The sequence below is a fragment of the Cnephaeus nilssonii genome, assembly GCF_951640355.1.
Source record: "Cnephaeus nilssonii genome assembly, chromosome: 14".
NCBI lineage: Eukaryota > Metazoa > Chordata > Mammalia > Chiroptera > Vespertilionidae > Cnephaeus > Cnephaeus nilssonii.
Window position 1 is genome coordinate 326,961 of NC_137085.1, and position 21,087 is coordinate 348,047.

Consider the following 21,087-nt stretch of genomic DNA (forward strand, 5'->3'; position numbering starts at 1 on the left):
GGCGGGGCACTCACCGCCGCCGTGCGATCCACCTCGTTCCGGCTGCTGAGGATGAAGCAGGCCTCGCCGTTGTCCATCCTGCAGAGCACAGACCTGAGCTGGCCCGGGCCCGCCGCACGCCCTCTCGCCCGGCCGTCAGGGGCTGGAAGGGGTGGGGGCCGCCGAGACCCCACCTCTCTGTGCTAACAACGTGCTGTCGGGGGCCCATCCTCTGTGTCCCCACTAACCCAGGCGGGGCTGGGGTGGACGGAGGGGAACACGTGTTGGCAGAGACACTGGACCCCGGCCACCGGCCTGTCCGCTCCGGGGGTGAGCTGCCCAAGTCTCGTGACCTGTAACTAGTTCCACCTCCCCCCACCCCCTCTCCCAGCCCGCCAGCCCTGAGGACCCCCGGCTGCAGAGGGGCCCAGGACAGGGGAGGTCAGAGGCCCGGCCCTCCCCACTGATCACCGGGAACCCGCCGGTCCCTGGCAGCCACTGTCTCCCCTCGGGCCTGGAGCTGGGCGTGGACTACCCGGGAGGCTGTGCCCGCTGCCACACCTCTGGCAGGGCCTGGGCTCCTGTGCCTGATTTTATTGGTGAGACAGGAGGGGGCTGGGCCAGGAGGCGGGCGGGTGAGGGGCCCCGGGCCTCCCCTCAACCCACATTTCCCCACCAAGGATGTGTCAGACTCCTGCAAGTCCCAGAACAGGCACGGCACATTCTGGAAAGTTCCATTTAAGAACCCAGTCTCACCTCAAGTCACGCTGTCAGCTTGCCTTTAAAGACACCCGCCCACAGCCACCTCCTCCCCCAGGCACCGCGGTGACGCCCCCACCCCCCACCCCCGTCCCCTCTGAGCCCCTCCTAGGTCCTGAGGGGACCGTCCCCGACGCCAGGCGTGGAGACGGGCCGGGGCCTGCGCGGGGCGGGGGCTCACTTGGCTCGCATGAGGTCCTGGTCCTTGAGCGCCGAGCCCTGGAGGTAGATGACCCGCTGGGCCCACAGCGGGATCTGCAGGACCCGGCGCACCTGGATGTCCATGTCCGTGGGGCACAGGATGACCACGTAATAGTCCTGCGGGCGGCGCGGTGTGGGCGCGGGCATGGGGTCAGCCCGGCCCTGCCAGCCCCGCCGACCCCACATCGCCGGCCGCCCTGGTCCCCCAGGCCCCCCCCAGGGTGACGCACCTGGAGCCGGGGGTGGGCGTAGAACTCGTTCAGGAAGTCCATGAGCAGGTCGATCTTGAGGGAGCTGACGCACAGCACCACGTGCTTCTCCGTCTGGGCCCGGTGGCGGCTGTAGTTGCCCCCCGACTTCTGCCGCTCCATCCACAGGTAGACCAGCTCCTCGCACTGCGGGGGGAGCAGGTGAGCGCCAGGGGCCTGGGCCCAGGGGACTGGGGGGGCCCGGGAGGCACCCGGGGCCCGGCTGTGGGTGACGGCGATGTCAGAGGTGGGCCCTCTCCTGGTGGGAACAGCAGACGGAGAGTCCCCGACGAGACAGAGCGGGGCGGGCGCGGGCTGGCAGCTCGTGCGGGGACACGGGGAGGCAGGGAGGAGGGCAGGGCCTGAGGAGGCCAGGCCATGGTCCGCTGGGTCCCGACCACGACTGGGACCCGGGGGTGTGAGTGGCACAGGCCACGCAGGGGGCACGCAGAGGCAGGGTGGGCGTCGCCGTGGGCGTGTGGGGTCGCGAGAGACTTCGCGTCAGCTCCCAGCCTGAGTCCGAGGTCGAGGTCTGCACTCTGGACACGGGGCGTCACTCACGAGGGGCTGGGCCTCCTTCGGTGCCCGAGACCGCGGTGCAGGAACAGAGCGAGGGAATCCCCGGCCACAGCGCCGAGAACCCAGGCTCCGGCACGAAGGGACACTCTCAGAACCACGGCGACGGGCCCTCGTCAGCCGGTGGGCGATGGGGGGCTGCCGGTCTGGGACCCCGCCCACCTGGCCCCTGGAGGTTCGGGTGTTGGGGGTCGTTTTAAATTAGGAAAACGGCAGGTACTGAAGGTGCTGGCGGTCCCGGCTGGTGCGGCTCAGTGGGTTGAAGCATCGTCCCGTGCACCGCCGGGTCACGGTTTGATTCCCAGTCAGGGCACATGCTCGGGGCCTACGGGAGGCAACCGGTCGATGCTCCTCTCTCACATCGATGTCTCTCTCTCTCTCCCTCTCCCTTCCTCTCTCACATCGATGTCTCTCTCTCTCTCTCTCTCTCCCTTCCTCTCTCACATCGATGTCTCTCTCTCTCTCTCCCTCTCCCTTCCTCTCTCACATCGATGTCTCTCTCTCTCTCTCCCTCTCCCTTCCTCTCTCACATCGATGTCTCTCTCTCTCTCTCCCTCTCCCTTCCTCTCTCACATCGATGTCTCTCTCTCTCTCCCTCTCCCTTCCTCTCTCACATCGATGTCTCTCTCTCTCTCTCTCCCTCTCCCTTCCTCTCTAAAATCAATAAAAACATGCTTGGGGGAGGATTTTTTTTTAAAGTGCTCAGGGCAGAGCTGTCTGGTGCTGGCCCATCCCGGGCCGCTCGCCACCGTCTCTGACTCCCCGTCTGCAGGGGGAGGGGGGGATCCTGGGAAGGGGAGGTGGCCGTGGGGTGGGGGGAGGTGGGGAGGCTGAGCCCGAGGCCCCTCTGACCAAGGTCCCGGAAGGAAAGTGGGGTGAGGCTGCCTCGAGGGCCCTCTCGGCTCAGGTGTCCCCGGCACACATAGGCTTTCCTGCCGTGGACGGGGCTGTGCTCTGGACAAGGGGGGGCAGGGGCCGGGGGGGGGGTGACGGCTCTGAGCTACAAGGTTAGGGAAAGCTCAGGGTCAGCAGAGGACCCCCTGGTGGACTGGCCGATGGCTGCAGCGGGGTGCCCTCTGCCCCGTCCCGAGCAGAGACCAGCTGGCCCCCCTCTGGGCGTGAGCACAGGTGGGCACTGGGCTAGGTTCTGGCCCGCGTCCCAGCAGACTGGCCTTGGTGACAGGTGTGACGGGGAAGCGCTGGGCACTGGCTGGCGTGCCTCACGTGGTCCCACGGCTGCTGCTGCACCGGCGAAGGCACCTGACTCCCAGCCCTCGGGACACCCGGCCAGCCCTCCTGCCCCACACTCAGCCCAGGTCCCGGGAGGAAGAGGCTCAGGGCAGCCCTCGCTCTCCGCACTGACGGCCGAGGGCTGTGTGGTTACCAGACCCCCACCCCCCCACAGGATCCTGTGGAGGGGTGTGCGCCCTCTCCGGCCCTCTCGGTCCCAGCCCTCCCTTCCCCTCCCCCCGAGGGGCTCACCTGCAGCGGGAGCACCCAGCCTCGCTGCCCCCCTCCCCACCTGACAGCTCACCTGCAGCGGGAGCACCACGAGGGCCACGCAGATCATGATGACGACCAGCAGCTGGGACGGCCAGATCTTGGGCGTCACGTCGCCGTAGCCCACGGTGGAGAAGGTGACGATGCAGAAGTAGAAGGAGGTGAGGAGGGACAGGTTCTCGCCCGCCCGCTCCAGGTGCTGGATGCCGCAGGTCCTGCAGGCGGCGGGCAGGTCAGGGGGTGGCAGGGCCTGGCCCCCGAGCCCGGGCGAAGCATGGGCCTGCCCCACCCAGAGACACCGTGGCACGGGGCCGAGCCCGGTGCCCCCACCCCCGCCAGCCCGACCCCAGGCCAGCTCGGCCAGTGCTTCCCACGGAGCCACACCCCAGCATGGGGTCCCTCCTGCCTGGTGGCTCCCCCGCGACCCTGCATAACGCACCAGGGGCGTGGACGCAGAGCCGCACGGCGGAGTGTGGGCCTGGGGTCGGGGGGCCTCCACCCCACCTCTCAGGGCCTCGTCCCCACCCAGGAGGTCAAACGGGGTTGGGGTGCTCAGACCCTGTGCGGCCCGGAGCTGGACAGTCCCTCCCAGGGCCGCCCCCAAGAGGTGCGGACGCAGGGCCTGGGCCACAGCACACACCACGGGGCAGCGCGCACCGTGCTCGGGGACCCCACCCTGGGTGCACGGCGGACTGGCTGCTGGGAGGGCGTGGCCGATGTGGACGCCCCGTCCTCTCCGCGGAGGTCTGTGTGTTGGGCGAGGCAGGAAGTGCACGGCCTTGGAGCCTGCCCCCCTGACCGGCCTCACCAGCGCCAGGCAGGACCTCAGCAGGAACACGGGCAGATGTGGGGTGCCGGGCTCCCCGCCTTGCTCTCAGCTAAACCTCAAACCAAAGGGGCCAGTCCCAACCACTGAGCCGTCCACCCGCCATCACCGCCCCGCCCCCGCCCGCCCCAGGCCTCCTGACCTCCGTCCCGGGCCTGGCCCTGCCCAAGGAGGGGCCGGGCGGCTCACCCCGTGAAGACCAGGCACAGCAGGGTGCAGAAGAGGATCAGGACCTGGTTGAACATGGCCGACTGCGTCCGCAGGATGGCGCGGTGGAAGTCGTTCTGTGGGCGGGCGCCGGGGGCAGAGGCTGGGACCTGCACGGAGCCCAGGGCCCTCCCCTGGCCGGGACGGGGGGTCCTGCACAGCCAGAGGCCGGCGAGGACCGGGGGGTCCTGCACAGCCAGAGGCCGGCCCTGCGCGCTGCACCCCATTTTATAGTGAGCACAGGGGGTGGCCAGGGGCCTGGCGTGAGGGGGGACACAGCCAGGGCCTGCTGACATCTCAGCGTGCACCGCGTGGGCCCTCAGCGGAGGGTCTGCTCGTGGCCCGCTGGCTGGGCCGGGGGGTCTGGTTTGCGTGCCCCCTGCCCTCACCTGGCACCTTCACCCTCCTGCTCCCCCAGCCCCCCTCCCCCAGGCAGGAAAGGGCGGGTCTCTGCGTGAGGGATGGCATGTTTGGGGGGGGTGGGGCAGCTCACGATCATGTTCTCCAGTGCGTGCTTGGCCAGCCAGCAGTTCAGAAACACGGGGATGAACAGGTTCCGCAGCGGCGCCCAGAAGATCTGCGGGGAGACGGGTCAGGGGGCGGGGCTGGCGTCGGGGGGGCTGGGGGTCGGGCCGGCTCGGGGCAGCTCACCCACCGTGATGATGAAGGGCAGCGTGTTGATCATCTCCAGGATGAAGGACACGCGGAAGATCTGCTCCCAGATGTTGCCCTGGGAGCCGGGTGGGCAGGGTGGGGAGAGATCAGCCAGAGGTCAGGAGTCAGAGGTCAGGGCAAGGTGGGGAGAGAACAGCCAGAGGACAGGGCGGGGTAGGGGTTAGAGGTCAGGGTGAGCTGGGGAGAGACCAGCCAGAGGTCATGGTGGGTGGGGGTCAGAGGTCAGGTTAAGCTTGGAGGGTCAGAGGTCAGGGCGGGTTGGGGGTCAGAGGGGAGGGCGGGGGGCTTGGGGAAGGGCCGGGCGGGGCGGGCACGCACCTTGTAGCTGAGGTAAATGAGCAGCATGGTCTCCAGGAAGCTGATTACGGCCACGATGACCTAGGGGAGGGGGCGCCTTAGCGGGGGTGGGGCCGGCTGGGGGGGCAGTGCCCCTCCCACTCACCTGGGTCACCCACAGGGCCATCTTCCTCTCCACCCACAGGATGGGCGCCCTGGGGAGAGAGAGGTGACCTGGGCGGGCGTCCAGCCCGGCCCTCGGAGGGAAGGGGGCTCCGGGAAGGGGGCCTCCAGGAGGCCGGGGCCTGGGCTGCCGCCTGCCTGACGGGGGGCCGGCTGCAGCTCCGAGGTCCCGGGTGGCCGGGGCCCGTCCTCCTCTCCCCGGTCCTGTGACGGGCCCTCCGCACGCACGGCCTGGGGACACGGGGAGGGGTCCCCGCGAGGCACGGCGGCCGTGGGAGTGGAAGAACCGGGGCGGCCCGTGAGGTGGAGGCCGAGGGCGGGGCAGGAGGCCGAGGGCGGGGCAGGAGGCCGAGGGCGGGGCAGGAGGCCGAGGGAGGGGCAGGAGGCCGCGGCCGAGCCAGCCCTCCTCTGGGGGTGGGAGTGCGGCAGGGAGAGGGCCCCGCCTCGCGGTGGCCACGCCCCGGACACGGCCCGTCTCCCGCAGCAGGTGCCCGGCCCCTCAGGGACCACCCGGCGCTGCCGACGGGGCACCTGCTCCCCTGGCTCAGAGCATCGCTCACAGGTGTCTCCCCTCGGCCCCCCACCACCCTCCAGCGGCTCAGGGGCAGGCCGGGCCCCTGTGGTGACCCCTGGCTCTCCATCTGCTCCCGGAGCCCTCGGGGTGCCCTTCAGGGACACCCCAGTCCTGCCCACCGCGTGCTGGCCCAGGCTCAGGGAATCCAGGGGCCCCCAAGCTGAGGCTGGGCACCGTCCGGCTGCCTGGGCCACAGCAGCCTCCGGCCACCCGCCCCGGGCCCCCGCCTCCAGGGCGCGGCGAGCACTCACCAGTTGATCACGGGGGACGACTCGTTGAAGGTGTAGTTCTCCTTCGGGCAGCCCCAGCTGTGGAGACAGAGCTGGCCTGGCCACGGCCCCCAGCGCTGCCCTAGGACCTTCCCCGGCCCCGAGGGCGCATGGAGCTTGGGGGGCACCCTCTCCCCACCCAGGGCCACACTCCTGCATCTCGGAAGGGCCGGCAAAACTAGGAGGACCCCCCCACCCCCCGCGGATGAGAGAGGGGTGCCTGTAGAGAACCAGTCTCAGCAGGCTGCTGGGACGGCTGTGTGGGCACAGGTGGCCCGGAGGGAACTCCCGGGGGGCTTCCTGGAGGCGGAGGCCACAGACAGGGCCAGGCAGCATCCACGAGATGAGAGCAGCTCAGCCCACAGCGCTGACTGCAGGAGGCTCACCCTCTGTTGCTCCCGACGACGACCCTCCCGACCCGATGCCCCCTTGGTGAGAAGGGCAGGGGCGTGGCAGACATGCCCCTTCAGCCCCAGACCGTAACCAGTACCAGCGCCGACCAGGGGACCCATCAGAGCCCCCGGTGGCAGGCAGCTCCCGCCCCTTCTCTCATATGACCCTCTTCCCTCCGCTGTACGGGCCGCTGTGACGGCCAGCCATCCGTCCCGCCCATCCCTCCACACGTCCTCCCCCCTCCCCGGCCACCCAGCCCCACGCCAGGTGCTGCCCAGGACAACAGACCCGGACCCCATGGGGGTGGGACCAGGCGCCCGGAGCCTCTGGGGTGAACCGTGAAAGCGGTGAGGGAGGCAGTTCGAGCCCCCGTTTTCCTCCTAAAACCACACGGTGGGGCCTGCCCTGCCCACGGGATGAAGACGGGAAGGCCTTCCCGGCTCAGCCGCAGGAGCCCAGGGCCCGGCCGAACCCCCAGGGGAGAGGCAGGAAGAACCTGCTCCGGCCCGGCCAGCGTGGCTGTGGTTGAGCTTCGACCTGTGAACCAGGAGGTCACGGTTTGATTCCCAGTCAGGGCACATGCCCAGGTCACGGGCTCACTCCCCAGCAGGGGGCGTGCAGGAGGCAGCCGATCCCTGATTCTCTCTCATCACTGATGTTTCTACCTCTCTCTCCCTCTCCCTTCCTCTCTGAAATCAATTTTAAAAATTTATTTAAAAAAAGAATCCGCTCTGAGGAGGCGGCCAGAGGAGTGGCTGGCCCACCCAGGACCGCGATGACCAGGCCACACGCCAACTGCGGGGCCGCCGCCTTGGTGCCCGCCCCTGGCAGAGGGCACGGAGGGGCCGGACATTTGAGGAAACACCCTGCCTGGGAGCGGGACAAGCAGGGCCTGAGCCGCCGAGGAAAACGCGGGGAGCAAGGGTGGCCTGCTGGCCCTGGGCGTCACAGCAAGAACCGACGCCCGGACAGAAGGCGTCCGGGAACCGGGACCAGGACAGCGGACACGAGAGCCTTCAGAGGGGAGCAAAGCCACGGCCGGAAACGGGAGCGAGGACCAGCACGCACAGCGTCGCCCTAGAATCCCCACCCGGGGTTCAGGGAGTCCAGAGCACCAGGGGTGGGGAGCTGGCCGGCAAAGGCTTCACTCAAGACATCCTGGCCCTGCATGGACCCCGCTGGGTGTCCCCGGGACCACAGAGGCCAGGAGAAGGGGCTGAGGGGACCCACCAGCTCCCGCGGGAGCAACACTCCCACCAGGACCGCGTGGAAGCGCGTGAGCTCTGCAGCCGCCACGGCAGCTGGGAGACGCCGCAGTGAGGGAGGGAGGCCCAGTCCCCTGCAGCTGGGCAGCTAACCTGACCCCTGACCCCTGACCTTGGGGCCCGGGCTCAGCCGTGCAAACGAAGGAGGGACTGGAGAGAGGAGCCCGGGCCAGGCGGGGAGCGGAGCGGCTGAGGCCTGCTCTTCGGGGACCGGGGGCTGCGTCCAATCGAGGACCCACCCATCCAGGACCCGGGCCGCGCGGGCCACGGACAAGGGCGCCACCGTCTCCCCTGCCCACAACCGGTTGGTCAGTGGAACCCGCGGGCAGCGTCCAGGGCAGTCCTGGGGCATGGACACTGGGGGGTCACACTGGGGAAGGACGGACCCCCAGGCCCTGGACAGAGGGCGTCCGGGGGCCGGCTGGGCGCTGACCACAGACCTCCAGCCACGCCCACGGCCTCTGCCACGGCAGCAGCCCCAGCCCCACGGGCCACCCACCAGCCGATGCCCAGGGCCGGGTCGTCGAGCAGGACTCGGACAATGTAGAGAAGACACGTGAGCAGCTTCAGGGAGAAGTTGAACAGTCGGATCCTCAGGCCTGCGGGGGGCGGGCAGAGTGGGGGTGTCAGGGCCCCCGGGCCACCCGGGGTCCCCCTGCTAACGCTCCTCGCTCTGCACCCTGGACACGGGGCTGGCCGCCCCCAGAGGAGCAGGGTGCCCATGCCGCTCCCTCCACGGGCAGGAGGGGGGGGCTGGGGAGCACACCCATGGCCGGGACTCGGGCATGACCTCTGCACCCCGCCCTGCACCCCAGGAGGGTCCAGTGGCCCAGCTCTCCCCAGGAAGGCTGTAGACAGAGCCTACAGGGGTGTGAGGGTCGCACTGAGGGGCCAGGGGTCCCCCGGGGTGAGGGTGGGAGGGCCGGGCCCACAGGGAGGAGGCTGGGCTGAGTCCCTGACGGCCATGTCCCATCCCGGGGTTCAGCAGGGTCCCCACAGGCCCAGGTCCTGCTGCGTGGAAGGTGGCGTGAAGCCCAGAGGAGGCACTGCCCCTGCCCCTGGGCTCACCACCACCCCCACTGCCAGGCCCCCACCAGCCCCCTGCATAGCTGGACCCTTCGGGGGACCCCCCGCCCCCCAACTCCACCCCCACCCCCGCAGACACACTCACTGGATCTCTGGTTCTTGATGAAGAACAGCTTGAGGCGCTCCTTGAACGTGTTCTCGTTGACGTAGAACTCCACCTGGACCCTGCGGGCAGGAGCGGGCGTGGGCTCAGCCGGGGGCTCAGCCGGGGGCCAGCCACAGGCCCGCACACCGGCTTCTCCCACCCTGGAGGAGCCCAGAAGACAGACAGACGGACGGACGGACAGAAAGCAGCGGGGCCAACGCCCCCACCTGCCCGTGGGCCTTACACCGGGGTGCCCCCAGGCTCCCGGGAGGCCACCTCTCCGGGCCCAGCCTCGGAGGTCACGGCCAGCCACCAGGATTCAACATGCCCCGTGCGGCCCTTGGCACAGGCTCCAAACATGTCACATCATCGACACAGAACGTTCTAGAAGCCGCTGGGCAGCTGCTTTGCTGGTGGTCCCTGGAGGCCATGCCTGGAGGCTTGCTGCACCAGCAGGAATGTCGGGGAGGTGGGCCCCGTCCCTCGGGCTCACCTGCACCCTCGGCCGATCCCCAGACACCCTGGGCCCCTCCCAGGCTCCCAGCGACCTGGAATCAGCCCCCCACCCCCACCCCCGCAGCCCCAGGAGGAATGAGTCAGATGTAGGGGAGGGGGCGGGGGGCAGGCAAGGCCGTCTGGTCTCCTTGACAACGTGGATCCTGCAGGCGATGGACACTGCCCACCCTGCTGGCCAGGTGCGGGCTTGGCCCTCCACAGGAGTGACGGACAGCAGGCGGGATGGCCGGAGCGGGCCCTGGAGCCGGGGGCGGGCGGCACGGAGGGCTCAGAGCTTCCCTCCAGAATGTGGGGAGCACTCGCCCCCGAGAGGCCGTCACCGGGGTGCTGGGTGGGCAACTTGCTCTGCGCTGGCACCGGCCGCCCCCCACGTGTGACCTCTTGCACCCCGTCAAAGGCGGTCTGCGCCCTTGGCAGGACAAGCCCAGGAACCCACAAGCCAGCCGTGGGTGTCACCCCAGAACGAGACAGGCGCCGGCCCCCCTCGGGGTGGTGGGGTGGGGCCAGCCGTGCAGGTGAGGCAGCACCAGTCCCATGCCACGGCCACGGCCACGGCCACGCCGTGGGAGCAGTGCCACGCCGCCCGCGGGCCCTGGAGGCCGAGCCCGGGCCACAGGGGCCACTGCTGGTCACAGGCTCCAGGGCGGGAGGACGGGGTGGCAGGGGCCCTCCCCCTCAGGACCTGGTGCAGGGGGGTCACCCGGCCACACTCGGGGCTCAATCAGCAGGACAGGTCTCCCATAGGCCAGCGGGGTCCCAACCCAGAGCCAGAGGTTCCCAACCCTCGCACCCTCCCTCCTTCCTGGGAGCCCTCCCCACCTCCCAGCTCTGAACCCCTGAACCCCACTCTCTGTAGGTGCCGCCTGGAGCCGGTCAGGGAGGCCCCGAGGGTCTCGGGGGAGTCGGTCAAACGCCCGGTCAAACGCCCTCCTCTCTGAAGTCAGGGCTCAGACAGCCGGTCGGTGAGGGCGGGGCACGCGCCCCACAGCCCAGCCCGTGTTCCTGGGGACCACCAGCCCCAGGACACCCAGCCCAACACACTCCCCGCCCGGCACAGCCCGGCCTCAGAGGCAGAGCCCCCACTCTCGTGTCCCCCACAGGCCTCCCAGCCACCGCCCCCCCACACCCGGCCGTCCTGTCCCCTCCACGCCCGCTGAGCCCAGAGCTGGGAAACTGAGGCAGACTGGGAAGCTGCACTGGCCGCTCCTGCCTCCTGCCAGGGCCGCCCAGCCCCTCCCCAGGGACCCCTCCCCACACCCCTGCACCTGCTCCCCCTGCCCAGCGCGTTCCCTGCCAGGCCCTGTGGGGTCAGGGCTGCTGACCAGGACTAGCCACGCCCCCATGTGTTTGCTCCCAGATCCCCCGCCCCGCACCCCCAGAATAGCGGGGCGAGTGCTGGCTGACCCCTTGCCCTGGGCTGCGGACCCCCCTCTGGGCGGACCCCGAGGCCTCGGCGGCAGGATCCACGCGGAGGGAGGCGCTGCCCACGCGGAAGGAGGGAGAAGCCGCAGCCGCAGGCGCAGGAGGTCGAGCGGCGGGCCAGCGACCTTCACAAACCTCCCTCTTCCCCTTCAATATTTCATGAGCTGTGGCCTCTCCCTCCAGCACCACAAAAAGTAAATTACAAACTCCCACGTTACGGCCACAGGCACAGCTCAGCCCAGTTCTGTCGGTGCTGGGCCAACCCTGCCGGACCGAGTCCCGGGCTCACCGCGCACACGGCTGGTCGAGGGCCAGCTCTCGGCCTGGGGGCACCAGGCCAGACACGGGCCGCCCGGCACCTGCCCGAGCCTCGCCTCCTGCCCTGGGGACGGGCAGGGACCGGGACGGCCCTCCCCGGCGGTGGGGGTGCCTGGCCGGGGGTCTGTGACTGCGGAGACCTAAAAAGGTCCCTCTCTGCCTCTCGGGCTCCCCGCTCAGGTCTGGCTAACCGTTCGCTTCCGGGTGGAGGTTAGATGAGACCGCCCATGCGTGTGGCCGGGGGGCTGCACCCGTCAGCTCAGATGGTGCCAGCAACCAGGGCCGATTCCGTCCTGTGCGTCCCGACGCCGGCCACACCCATCGCCCAGAAAAGGCGGCCCCTGAGCCACAGACCACGCGTGTGGCTGACGCCCACCAGGGGCTGTGGGAGGAGGGCTCTCCCCACCCCGCCGTGGCCCAGCTGTGGCTCGAGGGCCCATGGGGAGGGGGCAGTGGCCACACTCACAGCAAGCCGCCCTCAGGAGCCGGGGAAGCACTGGACGGGGAGTCCGGGCCCCAAGAAACCACACGGCCAGTGACCCTGGAACGGGACGTGGAGGTGCCCACAAACGGGGCCACGGGCAAGGGCAGAGGCAAAGAGGGCTCCTTCCTATGTGTCCTTCTCACGCATCCACTCGCTCCTTCCTTTGGCCGGAGGCCTGGCGGGGGGCGCGGGGGGCTGGGCACCTCGGAGGCCTCAGCGGCCCACTGGCCACTGCCAGGGCCCAGGTAGGTCTGGAGCAGGTGTGCCGTCCCGGCCTCAGCCCACGCCCAGACGCAGCAGCACCCCCACCCTCTGCGGACACTCGGCGGAGACCCCGCGGGGTCCTGTCTGTCCCCCTGCGGCCCCTCCCCTCGGGACACTTACTGAGACAGGGATGAGTCCAGGCTGAAATCCTCCACGGGAAGCCTGGGGACAGACACGGGCGGACACGTCAACACGGGGACGCACGGACGAGGGCCTGGACCCCGGGCCAGGCGGGCACAGGCCAGCAGGGAGGCTCGGGGGGGTTGGGGGCATGCCCATGCTCATGCCCTGACCCGGGGAGCCCCAGGCGCGGCGAGGCGAGGTCACTGCTGGTGGGGTGGCCCGCCCGGCCCTCGGTGCAGAGCAGCAGCACAGCACACGTGGCCCAGGCACATGCACCTCCCCCGGGAGACAGGGTGACGACCACGCCGAGCTGACCGCACCCCAGAACTGGGCCACCCCGTCACCAAGCCAGCAGGTCCCGACCTGCGTCTGAGTGCTCACGGCCCCTGCTCCTCCCGCCGGCCCAGCACCAGGCACCCTGCGTCCAGGAAGGGGCACCATCCCCCTCACTGCACACCCGGAGGCTAAGGGCGGCCGGGGGCCTCTGGCTGGAAGAGACAACCAGGGTTCGAGTCTGCCTGGCCAGCCACGGCTCCTGGCCTCCAAGCAGCGGACTTCCCTCCACTCGCCTACCCATCAGACCAGCCAAAGCGGGGGCTGGTTCGGCGTGGCCTGTGCCGGGGAAGAAGCTGTGGGAGCCTGGGGCTGAGACCCCGACCTGGGGGGACCTGGCAGGGTCTGCTCTTTGCTGATGATGCACCCATGGGAGTCCAGGCCCCCCTCCCTCTTTTTAAAAATATATTTTTTTTATTGATTAGAGAGAGGAAGGGAGAGGGAGAGAGAGAGAAACATCCATGGATCAGCTGCCTCCTGCACGCCCCCCACTGGGGATCGAACCCGCAACCCGGGCATGTGCCCCTGACCGAAATCGAAGCGTGACCTCCTGGTTCACCAACCACTGAGCCGGGCAGGGGCCCTCTCCTAGTCCTCAAAGCAGCCAGTCCCCAGAAGAGGAAGCCAAGGCCCAGAGGACCCCTGCCTCCGAAGGAGCCCCAGCAACGAGGGGGGCCGGCCTGCAAGGCGGGTCCCAGCCACACGCCCACCAGCCTCGGCAGGGCCCTCGGGGTGGGCAGGCTCCCCCACAGTGCCCCCAAATTCTGACGCATGGGTGGGTGAGGTGTTGGCAGGGTGGGGTGGGGGGCTGGGCACAGAGCACAGAGCCAGGCTTAGCTGGGCTGGAGCTGGGGTCACTGCGAGCTTTGGGCGAGCTCCGGCTCCCTCTCACGGGCCCTGGCGCTGCCCAGCTCTGAGCTGGGGCAACAGGTGCATCAGGGGCTGGCACGTGCCCGGCAGAACCAGAGCCGGTGGCCTCAGGACCAGGGGCTCACTGAGAGGGGGTGAGGGTGCTGGCGGGGAGACCCAGGAAGGGCAGTGTCCAGCTTCCTGGAGGGGCGGGGCCGTGTGCAGGTGGGATTTGCAGGAAGGAGGGGGACGGGGTGGGAGGGGTCCCAGGGCCACGCCTGCACGGAGGATAGGAGGTTGAGCAGGCTTGAACCCTGACAGGCTGGGGTCACAGCTAACGGGTAACACGGAACTCAGAGGTCCTGGGGTACAGAGGAGAGTGGCACCCCAAGGACCCCGAGACAGAACCGCCCGATGGGGAGGGAGGGGCCTGAGGGGACGGAGCCTCACCTCCTGCAGCACCCACCCTCCACCTTCCTGCTCCTCGGAGACCCCCTTTCCCTGCTCCCCACCCGCGGCCCCACGCACCCCCACAGGAGGGTCCCCACTGCCACAGGGCCCTGCCTCCGCCGCTCGTCCCTGCTGTGCCTCCCAGCTCTCCAAACTCAGCCCGGAGGCACCCTCATCGGCCACGACTCCCGCCCAGAGCCCAGGACCCACATCCTAGCTCTTCTGTGTCCCCTTCTCACCCCCTTCCAGCCTCCCAGGGTCCCCTCCAGCAATACACCAGGGAGCCCCTCCCTCGGGGTGAACCCGAGCCCCGGGAGTGGGGGCGGGGGCACCAGGTCTTCCTCCCAGCCTCACCTGCCCTCCCTCACCTAGTCCTTCCTTCCAGGTCAGCACACCTGGCACCGGGCCCCTCAGGTGTGAGGCTGTGCCCCCCCCCGAGGGGCAAGGCCACCGGCCCCAGGGTAGTTGGGGGCCCCGGGGTAGTTGGGGGCCCCGGGCCCAGTGCAGCCCTGACCCAGGGGGTCACTACTTGGCTGCTCCTCCCTCACTGGGTTCTTTTCCCAAAAGCTCTCGAGGGTGGTGCTCATCACCGGCCCCAGGCCCGGCTTCCTAACCAGTCTCCCCCCTCTCCCACTCACAATGGGGGGCTGAGGGGGGGCGGAGGACGGAGAAGGAAGGAGAGGAGCCCAGCGGGGTGGGCAAGGAGGGGCTGAGGGTGGCCCGTGGCGTCCAGGCGGCGGGTGTGGTGTCCTGGCTCAGGCATGGCGGGCACCTCCCTCTCCCTCTGCTCCGTCCCCCTGATCACAGCCGTGGGGAGGCCTCCTGGGCTCTGGGCTGCCCTGGGGACCTGGGGTCCAGCGAGCCGAGACCCTGGCTGCCTCCAGAAGGCGCCAGGCCTGCAGGACGGGGCAGCTGCAGGAGCCGTGGCCGCCAGCTCCCTGAGACCGAGGGCGCCCCTCTCCTGCTCAGGTCACGCGGGAGGCTCCATCAGACCCGTTCCTGAGGCAAAGCCCTGCAAGTCCTCCTCTGCTCAGGAACCTGCCGTGGCTCCCTACTGCTCCTGTCCGCAGCATGCATGCCACCCCGGGGAGAGGAGGCTGTGGGGCACTGGGCAGCAGGGCATAGGCTGCGGACAGCTCCCACTCTGCTTTGCAAAAAGAGGCTGATGAGGACCCTGCACCTCAGGGACTGCTGGGGGACTGAGGGAGTGAGGCTGCCCACAAGAAGGGTCAGCACAGGACTGGGGGCAGCAGGGGTGGGCACGGTGGGAGGGCTGCCTAGAGGAGGTGGCGCCCAGCTGCAGCGACAGGCTGCTCTGTGGGCTCAGCCGTGGCCGGGCAGCACCGGCCATCGCTGCGGGAATGGGAGGAGAGTGCAGGGAGCCGAGCCCTTCGGGGCCAGGCTGGCTGTAACCGGAGCCCATGGGATCACTGCCCCGTGGTGCCCAGGGAGAGGATGGAGAGGAGAGGAATCGGTCCCCAGGGCCCTGACCAGTGCTCGCCTCCCTCCTGCCCAGGGCTGCCCTCCGGCCGCTTCAGGGGAATTTGAGGCCCAGGAAACGGTGTGAAGGCGAGGAGGACCCAGCAGCCTGTGGCCCGGTGGGAGGGGCACCCTTGGTCCTGCCATCTGCCAGGCCAAGTCTCTGCCAACCCCCACCCCAGCCCTGACAGGCCTGGCACCCCTCCCCGGATGCTGGCCCAGCGGCCCCCTCTGCCTGGAGGGCGCTGCCCGGCTCCCAGTCCCCCCCACCCCCCGCCCCGAAGCACCCAAGCCCAGGAAGCTCTCCTTGCCAGCCCAGCCTGCACCTCTCTGCCGACACCAGGGTGACTGATTCATCTCCGTCCCACCCCCACCACGGGATCCAGGAGGTGCTGGCTGGTGCGAGGGTCGCAGACGGAGCCTCAGCGTCCGCATCTGTGAAATGGGGATGATGCCCTCTGCCTGCTGCACTCAGAGGGGCCGGGGAGGGGTGGGCACTGCCCCTGCCGGGTCGGGCTCCCCCAGGGAACCAGCTTCCTGCACCCTGGCTGCCACGGGCTCCAGGCCCAGCTCTCATCTGCTGGGCAGCCTCCCGCAGCCTCCGGGCCTCCTGGGCCTCGGCTGCTCCCCTCTGACCCCGGGACAGGGACGCCGGCCTGGCCTCCCCCAAGCGGCCCTGGGACCAACGTATGAGTGTGGTCTCCACGCGACAAGGCTCCAGCTGGGACCACTGAGCATCAGATGCACCGCCAGGCCCCCATGTCCCTTCTCCCCTCGTCTCCCCGGCAGGCCCGCTGAGTTAACCTCTAAGAGCAGGTTCACAGGGTCCCCGAGGCCGGCTGGAGACACTCGGGGTGGTCGGAGCGCTGGGGTAGGGGTTCCAGGGGAGACCCAGGCCGCCAGCCCCCCACTTCCCGCGGCCGCAGGCACCGTGCAGCCCAGCGGAGCGCGTGCAGGGCGCAAGCGGCTGGATGGAAAGCCCCTCCCGGCGGCAGCGCTGCGCGCGCGGGGTCCCCGGCCCGCGCCCCTACCTCTGGCCCACGTCGCTGCCCACGGAGCCCCCGCCGCGGGCCGGCAGCAGCGGGCTGAGCCCGTGCGGCTCCTCGGGGACCGAGGCGCTGGCCGGGGCGCCCCCAGGGCCCGCCTTGCCCTCGGAAGGCGAGCGCGGCAGCTTGGCCCGCGCCATCCTGCGGGAGCGCACGGCGGCGGGAGGCGGGAGCGCACGGCGGCGGGAGGCAGGCGGGGGCGGCGCCGGGCGCTACCATCTTGGCACCGCCCCTCGCCCTCCCCGCGCCGCTGCCGCAGTGGAACGGCCCTGGGGGGGAACCTGGGAAACGGGGAGACGCACCCCCCCACCGGGAACCAGAGCGCCCAGGGGCACTGCCCTCCCCCACCCCAGGAAGCCCCCCCAACCCCCCCGCGCAAAGGACGCCCCTGTGGGAGGGGTCTCAGCCCCGGGCTGCCTTAGCTCCGTGCTCTGAGCAATAGTCACAGCGACAGGCAGGCCCTGGGAGAGGGAGGAGTGACAGCTGGTGGCTCCTGGCCACTCACCTCCGCAGGCAGGGTTGCTGGGGGGGGGGGGGGGGGGGCGGGCTGGGGGCTGTGGGTGCTGGGTGCCCAGGGGTCTCAGGGTGGCCTGCCCGAGCCCTCTCACCTTCCAGCCCCCACCCCTCCGCCTGTTGGGAAATCTCTGTCTGTCTGTCCTCCCTCCTGCAGGCACTCAGGGTCCCGCCTCCTCCCCATTCCCTACCCCCAGGTCCCCCTGGTGCGGGCAGAGAGGTGCAGGCTGGGCCTCGCAAGCTTCCTGGGCTCCCGTGCTTGGGGGGCGGGGGGGGCACTGGGAGCCGGGCAGTGCCCTCCAGGCAGAGGCGGCCGCGGGGCAGCATCCGGGGAGGGGTGCCAGACCAGGGAGTCCGTGGGGCACTGACTTAGTGCCCACAGCCCAGGCCGGTGGGGGGGGGGGGGGGGGATCCCAGCCAGGGACAAAGCAGCTCCTTTGTGGACACCCTGTGGGGACGGCCCTGGCCGGCTCGCTGAGCGTGGATTCCAGCAGACAGGGCACGTTTCTGTCCGGTTTGCAAGTGGGGAAACAGAGGAAGTGGCGTCCCCCGGAGGCCGAGAGCAGAAGGCGTGGAGCAAGGACCCCTGGCTGTCCGAGCCGCGCCTCTCCCTGCCCCACCACGTGGCCTCTCTGCCCAGGTCCTGCCGTTTCACAGACGAGGCCGGGCAGGTGCAGGGACTCGCTCAGTGACAGCCAGGTAACGGCCGGCAGGTGTGGGTGTGGGAGAAGGGGACGCCGAGGGTCACAGCTGTCCTCAGCAGCTGCCAGGGCTCCAGGCCCTCCTGACGGCCAGACCGAAGGCTCAGCCTGCCCAGCCTGCCTGCTTCTGCACCCCACCTGCGCCCCACCAGCCAGCAGGGCCTGGCCCTGGGGGAGGTTTGTGGGAGGAAGGCAGCCCCGCCCAGACCTGGCTGAGTCGGGAGCATCACCGGGGTCTCCCGTCCTGTCTGCCCGGGAGGAATGCGGTGTTTGCACTGGGAGACCCCGCCCGCCCCGGGGGAGAGGGGCGAGCAGGTGGGACGGGCACGGAGCGGTGGCAGGAAGACAGACTGGCAGTGTCTGGGGGCTGCTGGGGCACACCCTGCGATGAGCATGCAGCTCCACGCCATCGGGACCCCCGGTGCAGGCGGCTCCCTGCACAGCCCCGGGCGCGCTGTCCACGGGGCAGCACCAGACCCGCGTCTGTCGGTGCCCGGGAAAGGGCTGGATGGCAGGTGTGTGCTCCCTGCACCCGGAGGACAGAGTCTCAGGCTGCAGGACTCGGGGACCCGGCTTCGCAAAGAGGACGCGGCCTCGCATCCCTGGAGCAACGGCGGCCATTGCGGGGCCCGGGCAGCGACGCCGTGAGAGCACAGGGGCACCCGGGTCACCCAGCGGCGGGAAGGCTCCGCGCTCGGCCTGTCCACCGGGTCCTGGTGTCTGAGAGTGCTGTCCGTCCTCAGGTACCGAAGGCGTCTAAGGTCCAGGCTCAGGCAGGAGAGAGGGCAGGTGCCCAGCCTTTCGTATGGAACGGAGCTCGTGAGAACCACCGCTGACGGCCCGGCCGGCGGGGCTCCGTGGCTGAGCGTCGACCTAGGAACCAGGAGGTCACGGGTCCATTCCCGGTCAGGGCACAGGCCGGGTTGTGGGCCCGGTCCCAGTGTGGGGCGTGCAGGAGGCAGCCGATCCATGATTCTCTCATCATTGATGTTTCTGTTTCTCTCTCTCCCTTCCTTTCTGAGATCAATAGAAACATGTTTTTTTAAAAAGTCAAGTCCTAGCCAGTTTGGCTCAGTGGGTAGAGTGTTGGCCTGCGGACTGAAGGGTCCCAGGTTCAATTCCAGCCAAGGGCACACGCCTGGGTTGTGGGCTCGATCCCCAGTAGGGGGCGTGCTGAAGGCAGCCGGTCAATGATTCTCTCCCATCATGGATGTTTCTATCTCTCTCTCCCTCTTCCTTCCTCTTTGAAATCAATAAAGAAATACATTTAAAAAAAAAAAAGTCAAGTGTTCCCTGTGGGTGGGGGAGGGCAGCCCCCTGTGGGGACTGAGGCGGTTGGTCATAAGGAGCGGGGAGACGGGTCCTGTGGGCCCCGCCCCGGCCCCGGGTGACCCCGCACTGGCCGCCCTGCAGAGTGTGGGCAACCTGGCACCCGCGGCCGCGCTCAGGGCGGGCCCGAGACACCGCCCTTCCCTCCAGCACTTAGGCCTGGAAGTGCTGCCTCATCCAGCACAGCAGCCGGCGGGGAGGGCGGGTCCGAGCGCAGGACCGCCAGCCACTGAGGAGGGCATGGGGCGGGGCTGGGGTGCGGGTGGGGTAGGCGGTGACACCCCGAAATTGAGATGGGGACAAGGGGCGAGGGGGCAAACGCGGGGTGGGATTCGTTCTCCAAGTGCCCGGCAGACAGGGGCAGTGGGTGTGGTGGCGTGTGGTCCATCCCGCACGGGAAGGACATCTGGACGCGGCCGCACCAGGAGTGAGACGCACAGACATCGTGGAAGAAGCCAGTCCCCCGGGACCATCCTGTGAGACCCACTGGGAGGAGGTCCCTGAGGAGTGACACCCCCAGACATGAAGGGGGCGGTGGGACCAGGGCTGGGGCGGTGGGAGTGGTGTGTAGTGGGCAGAGCCAGTGTGGGCCGATGGGAGTCCTGGAGAGGACGGGGGCGGGGGGGGGGTCCCCGATGCCCCTGCTTGGCGCGGGGGGACGGCGGTGCCTTCAGCGAGGAGGCCAGGAAGAACGGTACAGACTCCAGCTGAAGGGGCTTCCTGGCCCCGGGAGGGAGGACGGAGGGTCAGAGACGATTAGGACACGTGTGTGCGCGTCCTCTGGCGACGCTGGCAAATGGCCACGGACTCAGGGGCTCAAAACCCACAGACGTACCCCTCCCCGCTCCGGGGGTGAGTCCTGAACTACGAACGTGGCAGGGCTCCCTCGGGGCCCGGGAGACGGTCTCCTGCTCGTCCGGCTCCTAGAGGCCCCGCGTGGCTGGGCCGGGCCGCGCTCCCGCCCGCTCCAAGGGCCCGGGGTTCCAGGGGTCCCACCCACGTGGCCGGGGACCATCTCCCATCTGAAGACCCTTCGTCACAGCTGCACAGTCCAGGGGTGGAGGTCAGGACACGGACACCTTTGGGGGTGCTGTTCTGCCCCCCCACACACACACACACGTGAGCCCGTGCAGCTCCAGGGGCCCACGCCGTCCCGAGAGGAACCCAAAAGAAAGCACCCCCGTGTCACCCCGAAGCTCCTCCAAGGGCCACGGTTTGCGATGACGCCGCCCCAGCCACAGCCCCTCCGCCTGGCTGGCACGTGTTGGGGGCAGGTCCTGGCCCCTCGGCCCCTCGGCCCCCCTCCACGGCGCCAGTGCCCTCTGTGTCACACGTACAAGGCTCGGGCCGTCCTCATGGCTCAGGCCAGGGAGGAGTGTGGGGTCCCCGGCCCCACCAGGGGGGGACACACTTCCCTAAACCCACCTGCGGCCCTCACCCCCACCCCAGCAGCTCCCTGTCCCTCTCTCACCTCCACAGCCCCTAACACACCACCGTCCCCACTCAGCTGGCTGTGCCCTCCCTGTTCCCACCCTCACCCGGTCCCATTGCCCTCACCCCTGGGTCAGGCCTCTCTCCTGCCCGTGCTGCTCGGAGCACCCCCTCCCTGGCTCCCCCACAGCCCAGCTCCTCCCTCATCACCCCTCCCAGCTGACAGTCACACACACACCCCACCCACACACACACACACACAAGGTCTTGCACTCTCTGGCCCTGGGGCAGTCCTGGGCCTGCACCAGTGAGCAGACAAGGCCCCCCCATCTCCAGGCGGCCTGGGTGGGCGGAGGATTGGCTGGAAGGGGGACAAGATGGGAAGGTCCAGAGCAGGGCGGACAAACCAGGCAGGCCCTGAGGGGAGCAGGCGTGGGCCTGAGGCTGGAGGGAAGGGGTGACCACAGCACGTGGACCGGGGGTGGGGGTGGAGGTAGGGGTGGGGGTTCTAACTCTCCGCCAATCACCGGGGGTGGCCGTGCAGCCCGCCCAGCTCAGCGATGCTCAGTATTAACCACAGGTGAGTGGCTTTGCACAGGCTGTCCCTGGAGGCGCTCCCCACCCCTCACTTGGGGCCTCATCCCAGGGGAGAAGCCTGCTTGCTCCTCACCCGCCTGGAACCCAGGGGCAGCCTGGTCCCCCTCGCTCAGTGGTAGGAGGGATCTGG

At 69.7% G+C, this 21,087-nt stretch overlaps 1 protein-coding gene across 1 annotated transcript in view; it reads right to left on the reverse strand.

The window, feature by feature from the left end:
* Positions 1 to 16,541, reverse strand: part of KCNT1 (potassium sodium-activated channel subfamily T member 1) — a 30,242-nt gene extending 13,701 nt beyond the window's left edge. Inside the window, exons 1-13 of the mRNA XM_079790401.1 lie at positions 16,372 to 16,541; positions 9,103 to 9,182; positions 8,431 to 8,530; positions 6,256 to 6,312; positions 5,414 to 5,462; positions 5,290 to 5,349; positions 4,952 to 5,026; positions 4,790 to 4,873; positions 4,279 to 4,373; positions 3,298 to 3,478; positions 1,170 to 1,334; positions 920 to 1,056; positions 15 to 78 (exon numbers count right to left, since the gene is read on the reverse strand). Coding sequence (XP_079646527.1) covers positions 15 to 78; positions 920 to 1,056; positions 1,170 to 1,334; positions 3,298 to 3,478; positions 4,279 to 4,373; positions 4,790 to 4,873; positions 4,952 to 5,026; positions 5,290 to 5,349; positions 5,414 to 5,462; positions 6,256 to 6,312; positions 8,431 to 8,530; positions 9,103 to 9,182; positions 16,372 to 16,526 — 1,302 coding nt within the window. The 5' untranslated portion in view covers positions 16,527 to 16,541. The remainder of the gene's footprint in view (positions 1 to 14; positions 79 to 919; positions 1,057 to 1,169; positions 1,335 to 3,297; positions 3,479 to 4,278; positions 4,374 to 4,789; positions 4,874 to 4,951; positions 5,027 to 5,289; positions 5,350 to 5,413; positions 5,463 to 6,255; positions 6,313 to 8,430; positions 8,531 to 9,102; positions 9,183 to 16,371) is intronic.
* Positions 16,542 to 21,087: the final 4,546 nt, after the last annotated feature.